At 41.0% G+C, this 26756-nt stretch overlaps 1 protein-coding gene across 2 annotated transcripts in view; it reads left to right on the forward strand.

Moving 5' to 3' along the window:
- Positions 1-26756, forward strand: part of LOC121284037 (palmitoyltransferase ZDHHC20-B-like) — a 123607-nt gene that overhangs the window by 79130 nt on the left and 17721 nt on the right. For both annotated transcript variants that reach the window (XM_041198998.1, XM_041198999.1), the window contains exons 7-9: positions 1866-1986; positions 22222-22354; positions 22613-22739. In XM_041198998.1, the coding sequence (XP_041054932.1) occupies positions 1866-1986; positions 22222-22354; positions 22613-22739 (381 nt within the window). The remainder of the gene's footprint in view (positions 1-1865; positions 1987-22221; positions 22355-22612; positions 22740-26756) is intronic.

Here is a 26756-nt window from a genome sequence, read left to right on the forward strand (position 1 = left end):
GCAAAGTCGAGCGGTTTGTCCAGACATTCAAAACGGCCATATTGAAGGGGAGGACGCACACAGATTGGAAGTTGAAACTGAAGAACTTTTTGATGATGTATCATAACACTCCACATTCAACAACAGGCGTTTCTCCTGCTGAGCTGATGTTTGGTAGACAATTGCGTACCAGAATGGATTTGTTGTGTCTGGATTCGAAAGGAAAGATTGGTTTAAAGCAGCTTGATCAGAAAATGTCACATGACACAAGTAAACCAGCTCATGAGTTTAACCTGGATCAGTCTGTTTGGGCTCGAAATTACTGTGGAACATCAAGGTGGCTCCTGGGAAGAATCATTAAGTGTTGAGGACCACTGACCTATGATGTTGAATCTTCCTGTGGAATCTGGAAGAGACATGCTGATCAGATTAGAGAAGCCAAATCCAAGGAACCAAATTTCCAGGGATCTCTAGTCACAGTGGAAGAATGCTGGGAAACGTCTGCTCCAGTTGGTGAAACCCAACTTGTTTCAACTGACAAGCCTTTGGCACCTGTAGCTGTTGAACCAGAACAAACCAAGCGGAACAGCAGAACCTTCCATTTCTAAGCAAACTACCTGAGATACCTAAACCAACACTCCTCCCTAGACCAAAGTGAATCTGCAAACCAACTGACAGATTTATTCCTGGCTAAAGGGGGAGGAGATGTGATGTTTGTGCTTAATGTTTATGCTTTTTTGTAAAAGGACATTTTAGTTAAAAAGAGGTGCTATATAAAAAACCTGAGTAAGATGTGCTAAGTCCTGGATGTATTGCACTCTGGTGTTTAATAAGGAATAAAGGAACCTTCTGTTTTTTTACACAGGAAGCTGGCGTTCAGAAGCAGGTGTGTGCGTGTGTGTGCGTGTGTGTGCGTGCGTGTGCGTGCGTATGTGATCGTGATCCCACCAGGACATCCTCTCTGTCTAGCACTGTAACATTTTCCCTAATCATTACAGCTATCGCCCTTCCCTTACCCTCCTCTCTCACTGCTCTACAACCACTCAGGCTCCAGGGAAACAACATATTATCCTGGAATCACCTCTGTGGCTGCAGAAATTCCTGTCAGTTCTCCTAATAAAATCCCCATCACTATTGTTCTCCCTACCTTCCTCCTGTTCCCCCTGTGCAGCTGAGTTACCTGTGGTGCCACAGACCTGTCTCTGGCTGTACTCCCCAGAGGAACTATCATCCTCACCAGTGTCCAGATCTGAAAACTGGTTGCAGAGCAAGATGCAATTAAGGGTCTCCTTCACTACCTGCCTGGTCCCTGGTCCTGCTTGACTGTCTGGTTGCCACCCACTCCCCCTCCACCTGCAAACTCATTAGCTGCAGGTGACTACCTCTCGAATCATACTGTCCACGAAACTGTCAGCCTGTTGGATGCACTGCAGTGACTTCGTCTGCTGCTCAAGCTCTGTAACCCAGAGCTTGAGGTCCTCCAGCTGACTACTTTTCCTGCATATGGTTGTCCCAGAGTTCCCACATGGACCAGGGTGTGCATCGAACGAGACTCTGGTGCCCTGCCATTTCTCTATTAGGCTAAATAAATTTATCAGAAAAATACTAAGTACTTATTAAAGACTTGAAAAAGATATCGTGTAAAATGGGGAAACAAATTAAGGATGAAATATCTCCTTTTTTATAAGTACATATACATAAAAATGGTTTCATGTCATGTATATTTTGTTCAAACCTAGTCCTCAGTTTATGTTCAAAGGTTAAAATATGAATCACTGGCACCTATGTAAGCTTATGGTAATTGACTATTATGATATTTTGTAGTAAATTGATCATTTGGATGCACTCTACATATTATCTAATTTAATGTAAATCTTTCCTTTTAGGGTGAATAACTGTGTGGGATTTTCGAACTACAAATATTTTATGCTTTTTCTGGCATATTCTTTGTTATATTGTTTGTTCATTGCGGCAACTGTGCTACAATATTTCATCAAGTTTTGGACAGTAAGTTTATCTTTATTTTGTCATTGCATCTTTCCTGTTGCATGTTCTGTAGAAGATAAATGTGTAAAAGTTGTAATTTGTGTTTTTTTCCCTTTTAAAAAAAAATCCAAAAAGACTTTGAATTCTTGATGAAAAACTTTGTAGATTGGAACCTCAATTATCTACAGCAGCAGAGAGTCCTTCTCCCTAGAAAATTATGAAAATTAGTAGATAATCAAAAGGCCCAAATTATATCACTGAATGTTGCTCTGCACTTTGAATGTTGTACTCTTCCCTACCATCTCTGTAGCAGCATTTACCTTACCAGGCTACCTCAGTTCTCTCCAGCAATACACACTTTTGCCTAGCTTGCTGGCAAGTTCACCCTATTTGCTAGCTTGCAAATCCACAAAAGACCCAAGATAGTTAGCTAGATTTGCTCCTAATTCCAATGTTTTCTAGGCAGCAGAATTAAGGAATATGCAGTATGTTATCAGGCACAAGTTAATTGGCAGCCTCGAATGTTCTAAGTGCAACTACTAAATTTAAAATTCAAACAACCTGGCAGTTTAACCATGCGACTTGCCAGTGTTTAAACAGACTCTTTAAAGGCAGTAACTCTGCTGAAGTCAGTGCTGTAGAGACTGTTGACAGGAGTGCTGGAGGTGAACATGCAGCTCCAGTAGCTGGGGGTATACTGTTGCATCACTGAGCATTTTGACCAGCTGGTCCAACTGTTGCATTTATTGGTGAGGGAGCTTTAAACCAACAAATCATCTGACAGGACCAATGTGGGTGAATGCAGCTAAGAATTTGCAGATGCCCCTCCTTGCAGATAAAGGGAGCTGGATAATTAAGGTTCTATTGTACTTGCAAACTTTATTTAATCAATTCAATTTTCTTTAAAGTCTTTTTTTTAAATGACCAGCTTGCATGATTACTTTGATATTTATATGAGCGTAATTGAAAAAATATTTCTCAAGCTTTGTTTTCTATAATAATTATAAGAAGTTCAATCCTGATAAATGCGTAACCTTTGAACTGTGATTAACATGGCTAATTGACAAATAATTTCTACTATAACCCATTTAGGTATTCAGAAATTCAGTATAAACACAACGCGCATATGTTAAACAAAACATATTTTACACAAAAGTAACTTCCTCTCTTCTGAAGTTTACTGCTGTCCCTGTGTGAAATTTTTGAATTTACTATATCTAATATACTGTGGATTATTAACTGAATAGCTAAGTAATAGTTTACATTGGTTTGGGTCCTGGATCACTCTAAAATACCATATTGATGAACTTTAGTGATCACCAAGATGAGGATGTTGGTGATCAAAATGTTTTTTTCATATTTTGTACATAATGCCAGCTTTAAGCATTTCAAAGTCTAGCATAGAATGGATTCAAATCTCACTGCTTCAATAATGTACTTTAATCCAAATTAATGAGCACTGATAAAATGCCAGTGTGAATTTTTTTTTGTGCCCCGGTCATACTTAAGATTGGCAATTCCTGCTGAAATATGAATGATTTGGCACCCAGTAGGAGTTGAACTGAGGCTATAAATTCATTTCATGTGGAACCAGCAGAGGGAGGAGATCTCCATCCCATCCAGCTAGGCTGGATACAGGCCCAGGTCCTAGAGATAAAATAAACATGTGCTAGCCCAGTGCTCTATCTAGCCGTCTTGGATCAAGAATTTCAAACAATGGGGCTAAATGGAAATACGTTTTTAAAACATCACAGTTCTTGATGTGGATTGGATATGCGTTTATCAAGTGTTGACTTTATTTAAAGGGAAAGTTGATTTCACAATAGCTTGCTAAAAAATGCAGTGTATAAATTGCTCCATTATATTTAGAAGGCCATATTTTAGTAAATGAGCAAGATTTTAGTACCTAATTGCCATTCATGCACTTCAAAATGCCCTTTAAATTTGGAAATATGTGAACTGTTCGGAGAATCTCATTTACATAGCCTCTTGGGAGGACTGCTATCAAGTCATTGTTGCTTATATTTGGGATTCTGATTTATGTGATTGGTATAAAAGTTTGATACAAATACACGAACAGTTTCTAGTGAGAATTAAGTACATCTTAAGTTTTTCCAGAATAGAAAATTGCCTGCAAAATTCTGGGGTGTTTAGGATGGTTTTCCATTTGTCATTTCTCCTGCTCTGATACAAATATTTGGAAGGAAATGCCACTGAGTTACTTGCAGTGCTTATCCTGCTGTTAATTTCCTGAGAGAGAACGTTGAAACTTGCTGAATCAGCATTGCAAAGTACCTGCATTTCTAGGACCAAAATTGAAAGCCACCTCGTTTGCCTTATACCACCAAGTGTATTCAAAAAGCTATATATATTCTCATAAAAATTCCAAAATAAAAATGTCAATTTGAAGATTATCTTTTTTTAATATGAAGCTGATGTATTTCAAATCAGTTTCTTAACTATTCAGTAACTGTAGCTAAATAGCCAGATAAGTGGAGATATATAACCCAGTTTTACTTGTGTTCCTGTTATTTGCTATGAAATTAACATAGCAATTTTCTGATGATCAATCTACTTGTTTTTACTGAAGCGCTTTGTTTTTGATTTTAAGTTGTCTTTTTGCTTTGTTCTTTGTTTTGGGCACTTCAGCCAGTGTTTCTCAGTAGAATGATTCTTTGTTTCAGGAGTAATTGCCCTTCCAATATTTTGTTGTGTTTCACTTCTCTTGGGACTCATTGTTTAACTGAAGTATTGTAACACAAATCATGAATGTAGAACATTTCATACTTTGTATAAATGTCTGTTGCTAAGACATTAATTTGCTGATAAGTGGTTTTGCTTTTAAACAAGGCATGGACAAAGGCTTTCCTCCACTTGTACAATTATTCTTTAAAATGTGAAATATGAATTATTTTTAGAAATTGTACTCTATATAATTTTTTTTTCTTGTGTCAGAGGAATTGGGAACTGGTATCATCAAAACTCGATGTTTTAATTTTGGTCGCATTTAATGCTTTGGGGTTTATCTATATTTTTCTTATTAAAGGTCAGCATCAAAACATTTATAGATGTTGCAAAATATCCAAGCTTATTTTTTCAATTAAATAGATAACTAGCTACTACTGTATTCTCAGTTTTTTTCTGTCAAATGCTTTAAATGAGATTATCCCTGCAGTTTTAATGACATTAGATACTAAATGGAACCTTCCATTTGAAACCTTATATAAATTGATACATTATTGTTGGCCATTGGGTACTATCTAATTCTCTGATCATTTTGTATATGAATTTCTCCTATTGTATGAAGTCTGTATCAACCCTTCCATTGTCATTTTCTGTGCTGTTCTCCTGGCCCCGTCATTTTAGCAGAGTTACTGCCCTCCTGCATTTTCAGTCTTCAAATACATCACAAATACCATCTCATTTGTACTGTAAGATAAATTTTGCATTTAAAATTCACAAAAGTAAAAGTTGGCAGTGATCACCTTGAGTGATACAATATTTAAAAGGAGAAGTGAGCAAATGGAAAGATTGATTTTCTAATTGATGTTCCAGATCTAGTGTTGGTGACAGATGCTTTGTACTGATGAATAATTAGCTGTAATTTTCTATTTAGATGAAGTTTTATCTGTATCATTGAGAAATTCAAAACCATTACAAAAAATATAAATTAACTCATGTTTTTATTTAATCATGTTTTTGTTGAAGTCTTTAGCATATATTTATTGTTGGGAGAACAGGGAACTGCCTTGGAGGAGTTGCTGACCTCAGGACTGAGAAGGAATTGAATCAAGAGTAATCAGTAACCTAGGACAGTTTATTAATTTGTCTGTTGAACTGAGGATATGTCAGTTCCAAGGACGTGTGCTACTGGGCAGTAATTCCTCTTTGCCAGCTCTTTCCATTTTATAATCTTTCCACTTAAACAAAAAATTACAGAATGGATGACCAGATGTTAAGAATGTTATAGGTATGTGCAATTCTTAATGAATCATTAAGAATAAAGCCATATAATGTGTTCCTCAAGTGTTCAGAAGGAGGTGGTGCATTCATGCTACCAATCACAATTTGACCTGTCGAAGGTCAATGTTTTCCTATTTTGCACAAAATTGTCATTTCACTTGTTTTGGAATTTGATGTGAAGATTATATTTTTCAGTCAGATATTTGGGAATCATGCCATTGGAGGGATTGGAGGAATACTCCTTTTTAAAGGCTTTATTTTGACAAAGGTTGCTGATGGTGAGACTCTCCTTAATCTTCATAATGAGTCTGCAGTGTTTGCATAAAAGTATTGCATTGAAATTCCTTTATAATCCTTTGCTCTAGAAATACATGAGCAGCAAATAAAATCATGAAGACCTTAGAAAATATTCAAATACATTAGGACAGCTGCACATAGCATATATATATATATAAATGTGCTTTTAATTTGGCTACTTTATTGAAGGTGTTCCACCCTGACATTCCAGATCAGCATTCCTGCATTGTTGTAGGATGCGTGAAGTGAATATCAGGCAAATTTCCAGCAAACCAGACATAACCTCATCCTCCATTCACAAATTAACCACAGTCATCCTCTGGAAAACTTTCTAGTTTTTAAGTAGCAATACACATATATTGGAAGACTGTAGACTTACAGAACTGGCCAGAGCATCATGACCCAGCGGACAATATTATTTTACATTTTGGTTTACTTAAGTAACCCTCAGATTGATAGTCTCCATTTCTCACTTGTGTTATATTTCATTGTATCCTGTTTAGCTAAGATTATTTTAAAACAAGTGAATCCAACTCCCCACATGACTCAGTAAGTAAATACACTGCATGATATGGTATTAAACCATAAAGACCAGGAAGATTCCAGATTACAACAGTGTTATCAGCTGGATTAGCTAGTCTTGAGACTGACAATAAGGGCACTAAATAATGACCTCATTGTCTCTTGAGAATGAATGCTTTTGATTGCAGTGACCTCTGCTTAGAGTGTGTATGTGTGAACATTAAGAAAATTGAGGATGAAGCTTAGCTTTAATTCCTCGCCTTATTGAATAGCCATCATGCTTAATGTTGGGTCACGCAAGTGAAGAATAACCATTTGGTTCAGATATCAGTGTGATACTGGTATCGTTGGAACCATACACAAGCATGTTGCTGCCTTCAATAGAAGGGAGGGAAAAATAGTAAACATTTTTACTGAAAGTAAAGGTCCTAGCTCTGTTCTGAAGACTAACTGTGGAAGTCATTTGGGGAAATGGCAAAAACTGCTTTCTAAATGTGACAGCCCTTCAGCTGGCCACATCTAGAGTTTTCAGTCCTTTTGAAGTATCCAATTACTGTATAACTAATGCTTCCTTCATTACTCCCAAAAGGATATAAAATTTATTCTGCAATCTTCTTTATCACCATTACATGACTTCAGCTTATTTACCGTGTGTTCCTATAGTGTTGTGCATCAGATATTAGTCCTCAGTCACGTAGCAGCGAAAATTGTGAGTGTCACCTGTTTGATATATACTTTTTTAATCAGCTATTCATAGGTGTAGTAATCCTTTGCATTTCAATGTATTCTTAGAGTGCCATACATTGATTCTTTTATGTACTTGCAACTGCAGTCTTTATTTTTATTGTAGAGAAACCCTATTGCTGTGACAAATTTCAAAAATCAGTTGATAAGCAGATGGGCCTTCCTGAAAATTAATCTTATTTTCAGTTAGTTAATGTAGTGATGTTTGATTTCTACTGGTGCCCACTGTGGTTTTATTTATAGATCACTCCTACATACACCTGGTACTTTTCATCGGTCATGAAGTGAAAGTATTCACCTATTGACAATGGTGTGAAACTGTAATCCAAAATTATTTAAATAGAGATGGAAAGAACGTAACCAAAATTTGTGGGGGTTATTTAAAATAATTAGATTAATTTATGCTACAAATACTGACAGTTGTGCCCGGAAAGCCATCCTATTTTTATTTGCTATGTTGTTGTATATCTCCAGAAACCTGTTCTATTGCTATAACTACTAAATCCTATTGATTGTCGAGTAGTAAAAGAAAAAAAGTAAAAGCAATGCAGAGGTGACACAAAACTTCGAAATTTTATAAACAGTGTGGAGGATAGTAGCAGACTTCAGAAGGACATAGACAGACTCATAAAATAAGCAGGCACATGGCAGATGAAATAGGATAGAGAAGTGTGAAGTGATGCAATTTAGAAGGAAAAGTGATGAGACAAAGTACAATTTTAAGGGGGTACAGAAACAGAGACCTGGAGGTTTACTTACACAGATCTCTAAAGCTGACAGGGCAAGTTGATAAAGCAGCTTTTTAAAAAAAAATGTGTGGAGGACCTGTGGCTTTATAGAGAGGGGCATAGGCCAGGATTTTACAGCCCCATCACAGAGCATCAACCCTGCTGGATGCAACGAGCCATTTAAATCTCCATTCAGTTTGGCAGAATGTAATGGCCCGCCTGGTGGGAGGAGCTGTAAAATCCTCTCTGTAGAGGATTTTATAAAATTAAAGCAAATTATGCTAAACTTGTTTAAATCACTAGTTAGACTTGGCTAGATTAAAGTGCCCAGTTCCAAACACCATAAGCAATTCTAAGTCAAGGCATTGGAGAAGCTGCAGAGGAGATTTACAAGAATGATACAGGGATGATTATCTGCATGGAGAGACTAGAAAAGCTGGCATTGTTCTCCTTACAGCAGAGAATGTTAAGGAGAGATTTAATAGAGGTTTCAGAATTATGAGGGGCTTTGAGAGAGCAGATATAGAAAAACTATTTCCATTAGCAGGAGTTTGGTAATTGGAAGATGCCAATTTGAAACAATTTTCAAAATAACTGACCAGGATGAGAATGAAGAGAATTTATTTTACTCAGTGAGTTATGATCTGAAATGCATTATCTGAAAGGGTGGCGAAAGCAGTTTCAATATTAACTTTCAAAAAGAAATTGGAGGTCATCTCCGATAGGAAAAACATGTGAGGCTATAAGGAAAGAGCGGGGCAGACAGATTAATTGGTAGCTCTTTGAGAGCTGACACAGACAGAATGGGCTGAATGGCTACATAATTCTGAGGTGTTCATTTATTGAGTTTATTGAATCAGCAAGTTGAAGGGTCATTTGAAATGGCGATCTTCTACAAATATAGTTTAGGATAGTTTTGTCATGAAAACTTCACAGTACAATCTTATATTTATTGCTGGTTGTGATATTGAATACAGATGAAACGTATTTGGGCTAAAAGTTCCTCAAATATTCGTGAAGTAATATTAAAATGACACTTTTTAAAAAATCTCATCTGACTTCCATTTCGGAGGCATTTCACCAAATCATTCCGTTAAAGTCTGTTACTCAAACCATCTGTTAAACATATAGTTTTCCTCTTTAAAAAATAAGAATTCCTGCAGTGTCACCAATTTCTGGTACTTAAATGTTATGAATCTTTTAAAATGGTTTCTGGTTGGTATTCACATTAATTTAGTTGCTGTACAAGTGAAATACAAACTTAAAACATCACACAATTCGGGCAAAGAAAAGGTGTGGATACTCCTGGTGCTGAGGAATATGAGAATGCCAGTTCAAAGTTAAACATTCTTAAGTGTTGAGTTCCTAATCTTGACAATACTAAAGTGGTAGTTTCTGAACACTAGCTGCTACTTCAGCGGGAGGGGTGAAAAATTCAGAGGCCATGGTTACTGTGATTGTTCTTGTGCTCTTTCCAAAGTCAGGTAACAGAAAAATGTTGACAAAAACTTGGGACCATGTTGCCTGTTGGCCTGATCAAGGAATGGAAGATTGGAAGGGGAAACAAAAAGATGAAATAGCAATTTTTTGAAAATTAAAAATTTATAGATGACATTTGAGGACACCATTGGTAAATGCACCACATGATGTGATACTGAACTTATAAGACATCACAGGTTTTGATTTCAAAACCTATTATGTTATTTGATCTCAGGCAGGGTGATGGTGAGAGCTGTATAATTGACCTCTGTGCTCCTGGGCTGGTGAATTAGTGGGCTGCTGTACTGCATCATAGTAGCAGCTTCTGATATCCTCACTTGAGTCAGTATTGTCTGTTCAATCTCTACAGTAGGATGAAAGCACATAATATAGTCTGATATTTCAGTGCAGCATGAAGGAAGTGCTTATTGTCAGAGGTGCTATTCTTCAGATGAACTGTTAACCTGTTACAATTGTTCTTACAGTTCAAGTAGACATTAAAGATCTTAGCACTATACAGAGAAGAGTACGGAGAAAAATTCTCCTGATCATCTGATCAACAACAACAATTAAAACAGATTAAACTGAACATTTATCCAACTTATTATTTGTGGGACCCTGTGGCTGCTGTGTTTACTGTTCAGAAAACAATTAGCTGTGATGCCTTCAGATAGGTATCGTGACATGATAATGTGCCATATGAATGCAAAATTACCCGAAGCTGAAGCCTGTGACTCCCTCGATGATATTGTCATGGATAAAATTTATGTACAAGAGTTTTAATTTACAGCCATTTTAATTGTCCGATAATGAAACTTCCTTCACATATGTAGGAGCAAAAGAATCCTATCTCCAAAAACAGGTGACACAATAGGTCTTACAATTTTCAAATGGCTTTTTGTATACAAATAGATTAGATGTACTTGGACAAATTCATGATTCTCCCTTCCCATCCCATCCCATCCCCATCCATGCCTTTTTGCATGGCAGATGAATCAATTAATTAATCTGGTTTTCATTAAAGTGTCTTTATTTGCATATAGCTTTGTCGCAGGAAATCATCAGTGAATTGCCCAAAGGTAAAATGCCAATGTGTTTCTTATTTGGTGTACTTTTGGTATTGAAAATAAAAGAGTTGAAGTTGTACATTGCATGTGACTTTGCATATATTACTGTTGAATAAGGTGAATAGTTCATTATGATTTTATAAATGTTCTGTATTGTGCAACCAGAATGTTATTTACAAAAATAATTAGTTTTCGATATAAATGATGGATAATCGTTAAATAATAAATACATTGGCCTGGAGTTCCCACCTTGGGTGCATCCCAGATGTTCAACCCAAAAAAATGCCCAATGTATTGCCCATTTTTACAAAGTCAAGATACATCTAAGTATCTTGCCATTCTCATTAGAGTACACCTAAATTTAAAATGGACATAAGAATAAACTAATTCATGGATACCAGTATGTTTTTTCATTTGAGTCTTAAAATTTAAGTTTCGACTTACTTCGCCATCATTGATGCACATGAGGCACAGATGTTTAAGAACCGGCAATCTAGGAAGTTTTCCAATTTTTGAAGAGACTTGTGCTTACGCCATAAAAATACATTAAAGAAACAGAAACGAAATAGGTCTTGGTCCATAATATTTTTCAAAATGCTTACAACATTGGCAATCAAAAGACCAAAAACAATGACACTGCTTCCTGCTATGCCTAGTATTCCACAGGACATCAAAAAAGCCAACTTGACAGTTTGGGGGATGGTCAGTTTTATGTGTGGCGACTTGGTTGTATGGAGGATTTGATGGATGGTCGTTAAAAAAAACTGAGGAGATGTGAGCATACTGTAGTTATGCCCGTAACTACTTTATACTTAAATTCTTTTCAAGCCATGTAATTAGTTTGCACCCCAATTACAGGTGTATCAGCACAAATGTGAGAGAAACTCTATGCTAATTTCTCCTGTTTGTGTAATCAAGTTTTTTTTTAACCTAAATGTGCCTTCAGAGAATTGGTAGATTTTCTGAATAGGGACTTGAGTGATGGCATTAGTTAAAAATCTAGCTTTGTTCCAGATAAAGTATGAAAATTCATTGATGATCTAGGTAATGAATTTTAGTTGTGCAGTTTGAGAATGTAAAATGTACTTTAAATTCCTAAGATGCATCAGCAATGTGCAATCAGCTATATTGGTGCCCAGTAGCTTTTCCTCAAATAAATTTGAAAAATTAGATATTTTAAAAGCTTCAGTGAGTGAAATTTTATATTTTTATGGTCCTGTACGTAGTGATATCACCATTGCTGACCAGAATGGAGACATTTAGGTAATTGCCCATAAATTACTGCTAAAAGTGACTAGGGTTGAATTTCCACACGCAAGTTGTAATGAATAACTATCCTCCACTCACTGCTTTTTGCTGGAGAAATAATTCTTCATTTATTAAGAGACTTTGCTGTCGACCTGTTCATGCATTCTATTTGTTATGGTTCATAGGTATTTTGCTGCAAGCCCTGTTCCACCTCCAGCTCGTTGTCTGGGACACATTTGTTTAACAAGGCTGTGTGAGAGAGAGAAATCTGCATACATGCTGTAGCTTTTGTTTTATGTTCTGTAAACTTAAGTATTAAGCTGAGGAGAGGGCAGATTGAAATCAAAGGGAGTTTAGAGAGAAAGTGTTCTTCATTTTTTGTTGCTTTAAATTTCAAAAAAAATCCACTATGTTCCTTAGGGTAGCTTCCTAGGTCCGATCATATTGAGCTGCATCATCAATGACCTTTCCATCATAAGGTCAAAAGTGGGGATGTTCACTGATGAATGCACAATGTTCAGCACCATTTGGGACTCCTCAGATACTGAAGGAGCCCATGTCCAAATGCAGCAAGATCTGGACAATATCCAGGCTTGGGCTGGCAAGTGGCAAGTAACATTTATGCCACATAAGTGCCAGGCAATGACCATTTCCAACAAGAGAGAATATAATCATCACCTCTTGACATTCAATGGCATTACCATCGCTGAATCCCCCACTATCAGCATCCAGAGGGTTACCATTGGCCAGAAACTGAACTGGACTGGCCATATAAATACTGTGGCTACAAGAGTAGGCTGGGAATCCTGCAGCAAGTAACTCACTTCCTGCCTCCCCAAAGCCTGCCCAACATCCACAAGGCACAAGTCAAATGTGATGGGATATTCTCCACTTGCCTAGATGAGTGCAGCTCCAACAACACTCAAGACACCACCCAGGACAAAGCAGCTTGCTTGATTGGTATCCCATCCACAAACATTCATTCCCTCCAACACAGACGCACAGTGGCAGCAGTGTGTACCATCTACAAGATGCACTGCAGGAACTCACCAAGGCTCCTTAGACAGCACCTTCCAAACCCACAACTGCTACCATCTGGAAGGACAAGGGCAGCAGGCGGATGGGAACACCACCTTCTGGAAGATCCCCTCCAAGCTACTCACCATCCTTACTTGGAACTATATCGCTATTCCTTCGCTGTCGCTGGGTCAAAATCCTGGAACTCCCTCCTCAACAGCACTGTGGTTGTACCTACACCACATGGACTGCAGCGGTTCAAGAAGGCAGCTCACCATGACCTGCTCAAAGGCAATTAGGGATGGGCAATAAATGCTGGCAGCAACACCCACATCTCATGAATGAATAAAAAAAATGTTGAGACCAAGTATTTGTCTCAGATTCTGTTTCTTTGGCTAGAAAAGTCAGTGCTGATTGTGCACACTTGAGAGAGACTGATTCTAACTTCAAGAGACAGAGAAGCAGGCAGACATTTTCTTTCCTCGCTCTAGTTTGATTTTTTAAAAGTTGAACCTTGAATGCAAATAATTTTGAGAGATATAGAAGGAAGAGGTGGAGAGAAAGTGGTTGAAACTGAGCACCCTCTGGCCTTTCAGTACTGCTCCAGAGGGGTAGAGAAGCACTTGAGAGTTGATGGCAAGTTGAAGGGTGAGTTGAATAACAATGAAATAAATGCGAAATGGAGGTACAAATGTTGAATTGGTAGTTTACAGAAGGAGGTAGAGTGATGGAATAGTGCAAAGTAGGTACTGGGAATGTGACGGAATAGGGGCTGTGTTGGGGTTGACGGAAGCATATGATGGGAGAAAGAAGAGGAAGGCAGCTCCTGAAAGTGGTTGTTGTTCCTTGTAATTCCACTGAAGAAGTTGTCTGCAACTTGTTAGTTAATTTCCCTTATGCCACAAATCACCTCCCACTTCCCACTCCGAAAGGAAAGGAGAAAAAGAGAAGCAGAAGAGAACAGATTGAAGCAAAAATGTCCAGGGAAGTGAAATAACAGAGAAGAGAGATAGAAGCAGCAATATGAAGGCATCAGAGATTGATAAGTATGTTACATAGGGTAGAATATTCAGCTCAGCGAGCAGGGGTGGGGCCCGCTCGCTGAGGCGTAAAATGACACTATTAAGGCCATTTAACAGTTAAGTAAATCATTGACCTGAGCTTCCCGTCCAACCTTAAAATTGGCTGGCAGAGGAAGAGCCCAGGTAGCCTTCACGTTTTTCATGAAACCTCATCCACAAACGGGATGAGGTTTCATGAACGTTTTTAAAGTATTGGAAAAATTTTTATTAACATTAATGGACATGTCCCAGCTCATATGACAGTTTCACATGAGAGGACATGTCCTTAAAAATTTTTTTCCCCCTTTATTCAATGTTTTAGATGTGAAACTAATCTCCTTGAGGCACCTCTGTCTCAGGGAGATTTCTGCGCTCTATCCCGCACATGCGCAAAAGAGCGCACTCCTCGACTCAGTCTATTCCCCCTACCCGCACAGAGAGTGCTCAGCGGTTCTGGGCGTGCGTCACACTGGGCAGGCCTTAATTGGCCTGCCCACGTAAAATGGCTGCACCCAGCCTATTGGGGACGCTAATCGGCTGCGCACCCGCACAACACCCCCCCGACGGGGAGAAAATTCTCCCCTTAATCCCTAGCTTGCTAAAGTATGCAATGCTGTAGGAGATCAACTAATAGAGTTATAAAGGATTGTTTTTGTAGAGTGTGGGAAAATGTACCTTACACTGGAAACTATCTGGCACACTCACACATCATTGGTTTAAACATATTTCATCTATTTAGAAAACAAAGCTGATTTGCATAAATAAAAATAATTTGCCAATCTCAAACAAGTTGCTCAAATTATTCCAAAATATAACTTATTACAGCTGCCATGTTGTTTCCTCAGCTGACTATATATAAATTTTTAAAAATACAATTAACATAAGCAAAGAACTTAAAAATAAATGGAGGAACAAAAATATGCAAAATTATTCCAGCTCTATTGGAAATACATCTGGGCCAGAATTTTACGCTCTTAGTGCAAGCGCGCGGCAGTTCAGATTGTTCATGAAATGGGGTGATATCTGGGGGAGGTGGGGGGAGTGGTGTCCCAATGTCATTGTGCACCTCATGATATTTCAGTCGGCGGGCATGCGCAAAGCCGGAAGCAGGCCCACTGACAGTTAAAGGCTAATAAAGATTATTTAAATGGTAATTGAGTAATTTTGAGTGGTCCATGCGCTTTTATGCTTAGCGCAGTGGCCACTTGGCTAGGTAGCCTTCACAGTTTTAATGGATTCTACATCCAGGGTGGGATAAAAGGCCCACAGGCAAATGCAAAGGTGAGTAGTTAGGTGTTTGGTTGTAAGTGGTTTGGAGCTGGTTTATTGATAGTTTCTGGTATTTTGTGTTGTTCTGGAGAACTCTCTGCTTTGTTAGCAGACAGCCAATAAGCCTCTTCAATGTACAAACCTGGGGAAACATCACAGAAATGGGGATAGTGTACTCTGCTGGAGGGACCTCCTTAAATGAGGAGGAGAGGGCCAGAAGGGGGAGGAGGCCACTTGCCTGCAGGCTGCGTTCCAGAGTCTGCCATCTCGACCAAGAGGCGCAGCCACATGGGGTGCAAGGTCAGCAGGAAGTACAAGGCAGAAGGGTCCAGAGAAGGCGCTATTATCCAGCATGCAGAGTCTACAGGCAGCGCTCCTGCCACCTGGACATGTCTAAGATTCATTGCCGGATAAGGCTTCACTTCCCCGGGGAGACTGTCAACTCCATGTGCCAGATGATTGGCCCAGAGATCGCCTCCAACTGTGTAGGTGGTCACCCTCTGCCAGTGGCTCTTACATGACAATGGCCCTGAAAATTTACACCTCAGGTTCTTTCCAGGGGTCAGTGGGAGATATATGTGGCATCACCCAATTGGCTGCCCGCACTTGCATCAAGTTGGTCACTGACGCACTGTTCGGAAGAGCCAGTACCTTCATTCACTTCCAGACCAACAAAGCTAGCCAGGCTGAGTGAGCCAGAGGCTTCACTGCAATTGCAGGATTTCCCCACATCTAGGGAGCCATTGAATGCATGTGTGTGGCCATAAAAGCGCCAGCAGGGGAGCCAAGTGCCTTCGTCAATAGAAAGGTCTTCCATTCCATTAACATCCAGATTGTGTGTGACCACAAGAGTCAGATATGACAGGTTTGTACCAGGTATCTGAGAAGCTGTCGTGATGCCTACATCCTCCCACACTCCCAGGTACCAAGGCTTTTCATGGCTTCAGCTCGCTCGAACGGTTGGTTCCTGGAGGTCAAAGGCTATCTGCTGAAAAGGTGGCTCATGATGCCACTGAGACATCCAAGGACAGAAGCCAAGGAGAGCTATAATTACAGTCATGCCTCTACAAGGGCAGTAATTGAGAGGATCATAGGCCTACTCAATTTGAAGTTCCGCTGCCTGGACCACTCAGGCGGAACACTTCAATATCCTCCTGAGCGCGTTTCCTTTATTGTTGTTGTTTGCTGCGCACTGCACAATCTAGCTCTGTCAAGGGGAAGGATTATGATAGCAATCCTCCTCGACAGGCCGCAGAGGACAACTCAGTTGCTGGATCTGAGGAGGAGCAGGATCCCGAAGTGAAGATCCTTATGGGAGGGAGGGAGGCCTTGATTCAGAGGACTTTCAACTAGGCATCCAAACCAAGGAGTCAATGTGATGGCAAGGACGATGAAGAGGCATTATGTCACCCTTAAGTCAAGGTCCGACTCTGAAATTTTGCAGCCCGTCCTCTGTGTCACAAGCAACTCCCAGACCTCTTCTCTATCAAATGCATGAACGCGGTGTCTGCTGACATGCTCGAGGCCTTCCGTGCTCGGTGGGCACCGCGGGGACTGGGGTGTTTTGTTGACCCCTTTAATTACATTTTGATTTAAAGTTTGTAAGGTTCCTTTAAATTTTGTCCTTGGTTTTACAGCTGACCTGACTTAGGGGCTGTGCCTGATTTATCCCAATTTTGTTGATTTAGTTTAATTGGTTTCATTTAAAAAGATTATCAAATGCATGAAGCACACTAAGAACCATTACACATGAGACATTTTTATAATGAAGGTAAATATGCAAATAAACCAGTACACACATGCCAAGGAAACGTAAATTACTCGTGACAACCCTTTATCTGTTCAGAGTGACTTAAACTTATGTTTGCGTTTGCTGTGTCTTGGTGTGTGTCCTCTCACTGGCAGCTGGATTGGAAGAAGCCTGCTGACCCTGATGCCCTTTTGGCCTTGATGACCTTGGCAGCTGTGCTCTGGTTGGCGGAGGCCAGTCTGGGCTGGAAAACCCAGCGCCATGGCTGGGCACTTGGTGTGGTCTCATCAGATGCGATGGTCACTGGCAAAGGGGTGGAGAAGCTGCTGCCATCATCCAGAGTGTCCTGAGAAGAGCCCACAGGTGCAAGCTGCAGCTTATCTGCCATTGTGAGGTTGGTTTGAACCTCCCTGCTCACCATAGATGGACGGGCAGCTAGCAGAGTTACTAGGTGCCTCATCCATCTCTCTCACTCTGTCACTGCCAATGTGTGGGCTTGCAGGTCTGAACGCAACCCCAGAAACCCCTCCTGGAGCTGCCTCTCCATGAGAGTCGCCGTTCTTTCTATGGAGATGGCTGTGCATTCTGAGCTATGGGTCAACGCAGTGCTCAAGCTCCACATGGACTTCTCCAAGATAGACACCATGGTGTGCAGACCTTTTGGGACCTCTGCCAGATCCTCCCGTGCATCCTGCTGGACATTGAGCATCTGCCACCTGATGGATGACTCCGGAATCTCATCATCTGCCTCAGACTCAGCATCATACCGGACTCCAGAACTCCTCTGACTGCCGGCACCCTGTGGACTCTCTGCCTTCACCAGCACCTCAAGCGAGTGTGATGTACCTTCACCACTGTGCACTACCATCTGATCAAGATGCTTATGCCCACCAGTGTGCCTGTATGTGCGCTGGTAGATTTCTTTTTACTCATTCATGAGATGTGGGTGTCGCTGGCTAGGCTAGCATTTATTGCCCATCCCTAATTGCTCTTGAAAAGGTGGTGGTGAGCTGCCTTCTTGAACAGCTGCAGTCCATGTAGTGTTAGTGAGGGTATTCCAGGACCCAGCAACAGTGAAGGAACAGCGTCAAATTTCCAAGTTGGAATGGTGTGTGCCTTGCAGAGTGGTGGTGGTGTTCTCATGCATCTGCTGCCCTTGTTCTTCTAGATGGTGACGGTCATGGGTTTGGAAGGTGCTGTCTAAGGAGCCTTGGTGAGTTCTTGCAGTGCATCTTGTAGATGGTATACACTGCTGCCACTGTGTGTCGGTGGTGGGGCAAGTGAATGTTTGTGGATGGGGTGCCAATCAAGTGGGCTGCTTTGTCCTGGATGATGTCAAGCTTCTTGAGTGTTGTTGGAACTGCACTCATCCAGGCAAGTGGAAAATATTCCATCACACTCCTGACTTGTGGATGTTGGACAGGCTTTGGGGAGTCAGGAAGTGAGGTACATGTTGCAGGATTCCCAGCCTGCTTTTGTAGCCACAGTATTTGTGTGGCTAGTCCAGTTCAGTTTCTGGTCAATGGTAATGGATTTGGCGATGGGAATGCTATTGAATGTCATGGGGTGATGGTGCAGAGGGAGGATGTGATGCAGGTGCATCTGGCATATGTTGCTCCTTGGGTTAAGTGGGGGGGTTCCTCAAGGTCCCTTTGGGGTCGTAATGATGAGGCATCTGAGGGAGGAAGCAAAATGTCAGCATTGACCATCGTTACAAAGTCTGAGTGCACGCAGTCTGCTTTCTCATTAGAATTGACATCTGACTGAGTGAATACTTTCGAATGAATGAGTAACAAAAATAAATGCATTCACGTATCAATCTTAAAACAGCAGCCCCACATCTCGTACCCTACACTAATCTCTTCCCTTTCCATTGGAATCCTACGCTCATCCGACACCCCTGCTTCTCCACGACCTATAGAACTGGCTCCATGCTCACAGGCTAATTCCAAAACTTGCTTCTCCGCCTGACTAAGGATAAGCCGGTTTGATATCCCCAAACCAGTCCATCCTCGCTCCAGCGAATTGTGACTCCTCTTCCTCTATAAGGCAAAAAGCGCTTCCATTAGTTCCCCCCCGACATGCTGCCACATTACAGCCTCCCCACCCCTAAAAACGCAGGAACAGTTGCCCTTCTTGTTGTCGCACATTACTGACATACATGCCAGCCATGGTCTGTGAAGGCACATGATATGCCACATGGTGCTCAGGGATGTGAAATGCAGAGCCCAATGTGCTGCATTCCACAAAGACATCTACCCAAGGTTCCAACTGGAATCAGCCTTCACCTTGCCAGAGCATTGAAGCTCATTGAACCTTTTGTGGCACTGTAACCAGGTTTGACATATAACGTCATGACTGCTGACCAGATTGCCACCTCCGTCCAGGCCATTTTGGTGACGTGCAGTGGCCTCCTCTTGCTGTCCCTTGGTAGCAGGATGTGACAGCAATCATTCACTGTCTCCCGTAAGACCCTCAGGCACTCAGAGAGACGGGGGCGGATTGGACCTGGGCATTCCTGTTACACCTGGCATGGGATCTGGGCATCAATGCCATCTTGCACACTAGAGCAGCACTTCAAATTGATAACGGAGACCAAACAAAGTACTACTGCAAACAAGCTTCCTGAGGCTTAGTGCCCCCGGCAGACTTCCAGCCTGCAGGGAGCTGCATTTAAATCCCATGCCCAACTCTTCCTGTTCCTGACGCCCTTCCTCTTCCTGCCTCCGCCGGAAGCGCTGAGCCTGTCTCAGTGCACGTTTCACGCTGGCCAGCAGTCAATTGGCCAGCCAGCGTAAAATTGCGTTTGACAGCCGATCGCGGATAGAAGTGGATTCCACTTCTGCTTCTGGGCCTGCCGATCATGCTTGCATGGCACGTGAAAAATTCACGCCCTAAAGCTTTGCCTCAGTGGCTTCTCAGACAGCCACACTCATTATGTTTGCTCTTGTTGAGACCATCTTTCTCCCGCATGGCTGTGATTGCTAACAGTACTGATTAACAACTGCGAGCAGCCTGTTTCATTTTCTTGTTGCTTTTCATTGCTTCTTTCCCTGCCACTTATGTTCGCAGAAGCCTGTTCAATGCTACTAAACCCCAGTTTGCCTCATCTCACCACCCACCAGTCTGTCAGGATTTAAGATCCCCTGAGTTCACAGACCTTAGCACCCCAACATTGAATCCACACCCCAGAATTTTCTCAGCCTGCAGCCACTCACTACGTACAGACCATCCGGCATTGTCATACACACAACCTTACCAGATGGCTCCAGATCCTAGTCTGCCTTCCCCTCCTTAAGGTTTTCTAAACCTCAGTACCTCACGATAGCTTCCAAACCTCTAGTTCTCCCTAATGTCGTTTGCCATTGAAGAACTAGTCACCTCCACCTCCACACTTAGAGCCCACTGAGTATTCCCTAGCTTCAGTTCTCCTATTTTTCTCCCAGATCCTCACATGCTGCTAGCATATGTTCCACCTTCTGCCACATAACTTTCCCATGCTTAATCTGTGTACCCACCTCAATGTTTGTATTTTATTCAGGGCACATTTCATTGTTAGATCTGCAGTGAATGTTAAAGTAAGTTATAGGCAAAATTTATCCCATGTACTAATAAATTATTTTAGGGCACTTGGCAAGAAATAGTGTTGGTTTCAAAAGCATTTGCCTTTCTAATTGTTTGAGAGCCATTGGGTAGAATTTAATGTAACTGACATGGTTTCAGTCCACTGGTTGGAGAACCTGTGGGAAACCCACATTGCTTCTGAGGGGAGGCTCAACCGGATTAACTGGCCAGTGTCGGGCCTTACCCAAGGAGCGGAAAGGCGAAAGTCTCCGTTGCTGGCAGCATCACTGGGAGGGATGGCTACTGCAGCAATTCACCCACAGACAGCTTAGGATTGCTGAGGAACCCAGGCCATGAGTGAGGGCAAGATGGGGGTGGCTTTCAATGGTTACCCCCACCTAAAGCCAGGTCCCTCAATTGGGCTCTAAGTGCCTTTGAAAGAAAGACACCCACACCCAACCACCCAGAAGTCCGGGTTTGCCTGGCGGCATTCCAAAGGCGTGGAAAAGCTGTGCCTGTCGCATGTCATCCCTGAGCCACCACTAAGTTCCAGTGGGCTCAGGGTAATTGGTACCAATTAGCTCAATGAGCCTAATTGACAATCTGCATGAGGGGATGAGTTTCCCCAAAGGCACGTTCTCACCTCCAATTTAATTGTGAGTGGTTTAAATTCTAAATGTTAGGACAGCATGCTTAGAAAGTGCACCAGTACAATGTAGTTTGGAATAGTCTGCTATTCCACTAAATTACTACTTTGGGGTAGAACCAAATACAAGCCAGCAACTTCCCAATGGTAGGGGAAAAAGCAGTCTGAGAGGCAGACAGAACTAAGCTACTCCTGCACATCACAGGGGTGCCAGATCAAGAATAGCATAGATGAAGAATTGGGCTGCATGCCCTCTTGGTTGCAGTTGGTACATGACCTGAGAATGAAAAGATTGGGAGAAGATAATTTGAAAAAAATGGATGCATGCATATTGCGTGACTGATCTTGGTTTTTAAGTAATATTTTCATGTATTGTGTAGACATGATGTGATTTAACAAATGTGTTGGTTTTGTTCCAGGAAAAAGCTACGGACAACTCAAGTCTCTGCCGTTGTAGTTAATAATTGATATTTATGAATGAACGCAACTTGAACAGCTGAAAATATCAAAAATGTTACTGGTCTTAATTTTTCAGAATATTTGCCTAAAAGCAAAGTTTAATAAAGATTAATTTTCTATAAAAAAAGTGGCAGCGATCTGAAAAAGATGCATGGAAACATTGATAAAAGCAAAAATCTGCAGATGCTGGAAATCCAAAACAAAAATAAAAATACCTGCAAAAACTCAGCAGGTCTGACAGCATCTGCGGAGAGGAATGCTAACGTTTCGAGTCATACGGACTCAAAATGTTAACTGTATTCCTCTCTGCAGATGCTGAGAGACCTGCTGAGTTTTTCCAGGTATTTTTATTTTTGTATTTGCACAGATACATTATCTGACTGTCAGATGTCAGGCTCATGGCAAAATGCTATAAAGCTGAAGTTGTTTTTGCTTCCTATAGGGTGATCTGCCAGACACTCATGCAAAATTCCATGTCTTGTTTCTTTTCTTTGTGGCGGCCATGTTCTTCATCAGTTTACTATCGCTCTTCAGTTATCACTGCTGGCTGGTCAGCAAAAATAGATCTACAATAGGTAAGATGGTCTTTAAATTGGTTACAGATTTACTTTGATAATTGGAATAAAATTAAAACCTCCACAGTTGTGCCTTTTACAGATACATTGCTGTCTATAGTTATTGTTATGATGTAAAAAAAACACTAATTATGGCTATTCTATTAAAATATCATAATGAAGGGATTTTTTAAATCTATGTAGCAGGACCTTGATATATTTGTATTACTGATTTGAAAAAAGTATTGTATTGCTGTTAACTGAGTACTTTTTCCCCAGAGGCTTTCCGCGCGCCAGTGTTCCGAAATGGCCCTGATAAAAATGGATTTAGCCTTGGATTTACCAAAAATTTAAAACAGGTGTATGGAGATCAAGGGAAATACTGGCTTCTGCCTATTTTTACAAGGTATGTTTTGTTCAGAGCTAAGGCAGAGTGTGTACCCATGGATCGCAACATGAACGAAGTGCATTATAGAGTGCAAGTTGAGAATTTGATGAGAGTGGGGATTTGTTCAAGAGAGAAGTAGCTGCTCCTTTTTGCCTTTAACACTTGAGTGCTTTGTGTAAGCTTGAGGCAGTAGATATTTAAAGCAAGAAACCTGTAATTAATACTTAATTTAACAAGTTTAAAATATTAATTTGTTTAAAACCTAAAAGAAAATCGGGTGAAATATTTACATAAAACTTTAACCTGATTTTAAATATTCAATTAATTAGAGATGACAGTGCAGGAAGTGTGTCGCACTTGCAACATGTGAGAGTTTGTAGAGAGCAACATGATCTAAAGCAACCATACCTGCAGTAAATACCAAAAACTTGAGGATCTTCAAGAGTTGTTGAACTGGAGTCCAAGGTGTAGACATTGTGATGCATCCAGGAAGAGGAGAGATACCTAGTCATTTTGACCCAGGAGACAGTCACACCCCTTAGGCTGGAAGGTGGTTTAGATTTGGTTAGTGATCAGGGTCAAGAAGATGTAACTGCAATTTGGGTGGGTAAGGGAGCCTCAACCTTTGCCATTGTTCAACAGGTGCAAAGCACTTGCTACCAATGCGGATAAGATCAAAGACTACAGGAGGATGGGAAAGTGGAAAAGGAAGCCATTCAAGTGAGGGGGACAATGAGAAGGAATGCCATAGTGGTGGGGAATAGTATAGTCAGGCGGATGCTGTTCTTTGCAGCTGTGACTCAAAGTCCCAAAGCATATGTTGCCTGCCCAGTGCCAGGCTTAAGTACTCTTCCCCATGACTCAAGAAGGATGGGGAGGATATATGGTCCACATAGAAACCTATGCCATAGATAAAATTAGGAATCAAGTTCTCCTGAGAGAGTTTGAGGAGCTAGGATTCAAATTTAGAAGTAGAACGTCAAAGATAATCCCTGGATTATTACCTGAACCATATAGAAATTGGCATATGGATGGTGGAAGAGATGGCAAATGCTTTGGTTTTGATCTTCCGGAATTTCCTAGATTTTACAATGGTCCCGGTGGATTGGGAGGTTGCAAATTCTGGTCAAGAAAGGAGGGAAAGAGAAAACTTGGAATTTATAATCTTGACATCAGTAGTAGGAAAACGCTAGACTCTATCATGAAGGACATAGTAATCGAAGATCACTATGATTAGGCAGAGTTAACGTAAAACATGGTTTTATCATGTTTGACAAATCTGTTGGAATTTTTGAAGGTGTAGCTAGCAGGGAATATTTGGATTTTCAGAACACGCGATAACATCACACAGCAGAGGTTGGTGCACTAGATTGGAGTTTGTATATCATCATGGATTTAGAATTGGTTAATGGACAGAACATAGTAGGAATAAATGGGCCATTTTCAGGATGGCAGGATAACTATTGGAGTGCCATAGGATAAGTGCTTGGACTTCAGCTATTTACCATCTATATCAATGTATTTGATGACGATACAAAGTTAGGTGAGAAAGTAAGCTGTGAGGTGGATGCAAAGATCCTACAAGGGATATATACTAGTTAAATGAAAGGGTAGTAAGGTGGTAGATGAAGTATAATCATAAGTAAGATTATAAGAATTAGGAGCAGGAGTAAGCCATTTGGGCCCTTGAGCCAGCTCTGTCATTCACAGAGATCATGGCTGATCTGATCGTGGCCTTAATTCCACTCTCCCGTCAACCCCCTTTTAACACTTGACTCCCTTGTAGATCAAAAATCTGTCTAACTCAGCATTGAATATATTCAAGGACCCAGCTTCCAGTGCTCTTTGGAAAGAGAATTCCAAAGCTTAACGACCTTCTGAGAAAAGAAATTCCTCCTCATCTCCATCTTAAATGAGAAACCCCTTATTTTAAAACTCTGCCCTCTAGTGCTAGATGCTCCATGAGGGGAAACATTCTCTTAGCATCTCCCCTGTCGAGCCCCCTCAGAATCTTATCAATAAGAATCATCTCTTCTAAGCTCCAAACAGTGTCAGCCTAACTTGCTCAACCCCTCCTCATAAGACAACCCCTTCATCCCAGGAATCAGCCTAGTGAACCCTCTCTGAATGGCTTCCAATGCAAGTATATCTCTCAATTAAGGAGATCAAAACTGTACACAGTACTCTAGGTGTGGTCTCACCAATGCCCTGTACAATTTTAGCAAGACTTCTCTACTTTTCATAGAATCAAAGAATGGTTGCAGCACAGAAGGAGGCCATTTGGCTAATCATGTCCATGTTGGTCCTCTGAAGAAGCAATTCACCTTGTGCCACTCCACTGTCTTTTCCCCATAGCCCTGTACATTTTTCCTTTTCAGATTATGATCCAATTCCCTTTTGAATCCTTTGATTGAACCTGCCTCCACCACACCGTCAGGCAGTGCATTCCAGATCCTAATAATTTAATGTGTAAAAAAAAAAATTCTCATGTTGCCATTACTCCTTTTGCCAATTACCTCTGTGTCCTCTGGTTCTCAATCCTTCCACCAATGGAAACAGTTTCTCCCTATCTACTCTGTCCAGATCCCTCGTGATTTTGAATACCTCTATCAAATCTCCTCTTAACCTTCTCCAAGGAGAACAGTCCCAGTTTCTCTAATCCATCTACATAAATGAAGTTTCTCATCCTGGAACCATTCCCTGGAATCTTTTCTGCACTCTCTCTAATGCCTTTACATTCTTCCTATAAGTGTGGTGCCCAGAACTGGATGCAATACTTGAGTTGCAGACAAACCAGTGTTTTATACAGATTTATCATAGCTTCCTTGCTTTAGTACTCTGCCCCTGTTGATGGAGCCCAGGATACCATAAGCTTTATTAACTGCTCCCTCAACCTGTCCTGTGGCCTTCAGTGATCTGTGTAAATATGCAATTATTGCTAAAAAAAAAAAATACTTTTTTTGTCAAAGCTTTTTGTCTTGCACTCAGGACAATTTGCAAGAAAATACCAATGTCAGGGGAAACAACATATTTACACTGTTTGAGAAGAGAGTGCTGATATGTTGGCAAGTGGACTCTAATTGGTAGAGGTGTTGCCATGGAGAATGCACCTGTGATGGTGACTGATTGTTAACTGCCAAGCATTGTTTGAAATTTAAACCTGGCAGTTTGACTCTGATTGGTTAAGACATTGCCCTGGGGAATGAATCAGTGAATGGCTGTCACTTATTTTGTTTAGTTGAAACAGATGCAATGCGTGTACATGTTCTTTCTGTCTGCAAAGAACAGGGCCCTTTGTATTAATATATGTAGCTTCCAGTACATGTAAATGCGCCACACTGCGAGCCCAACTGATGATCTTAAATTGGTTGTCAGCATAATTCTTAGCACACTGAGGATTATTTAGCAAATGTTGTCCAAACGCCGAATCACATCTAATGTTGGACACTGTTTTGAGTTTTGCAAGTACGGGTTGGTTGGGTATGAACCGTACCTTGCCCGTTGCAAACAACAGCAGAGACATGCTGTTTGATATGATCCGCCAGTCTTTGGGACATACGGCCTACACACCTAGCAGCACACCCGGACTGAAATTTATGTACCACATTACTCATTTATGTGACAGGCAGACTTCTTTTTAGCTTGACGGCAGTATCCTTTTAATGGTGAATACCATTTGTGTTGCTACTGCATAGTAGCAGCATGAAACAGCCAGCTTCATCTGTTGCTTAAATTTTGAGGTACCTTGCCCTTCCAGGGTAAACTGAGGTAGACTGGGCACTTTTCAGGGCTGAAAGTGATGACTTTGAGTTTGCTCAAAATACGGAGTGAAATGAAATGATCATGGTAGCCATTATCCTGCAGGATGGCTTTGATGTGCCCTATTTCAGCATCAAGCTTGCATGGTGAACTAGTGGCTCGGTCCCCATTTACGAGGTTTTCAATAAGGCCAATCTTATAGTGCATGGAACTGTAAGAGTCCCAACGTGTGTTTTGACCAGTGAAGATAGGCTTGTGGTAGACTGTGCTAGAGAA

The sequence above is a fragment of the Carcharodon carcharias genome, chromosome 11 (assembly GCF_017639515.1).
Source record: "Carcharodon carcharias isolate sCarCar2 chromosome 11, sCarCar2.pri, whole genome shotgun sequence".
NCBI classification, from domain to species: Eukaryota; Metazoa; Chordata; class Chondrichthyes; order Lamniformes; family Lamnidae; genus Carcharodon; species Carcharodon carcharias.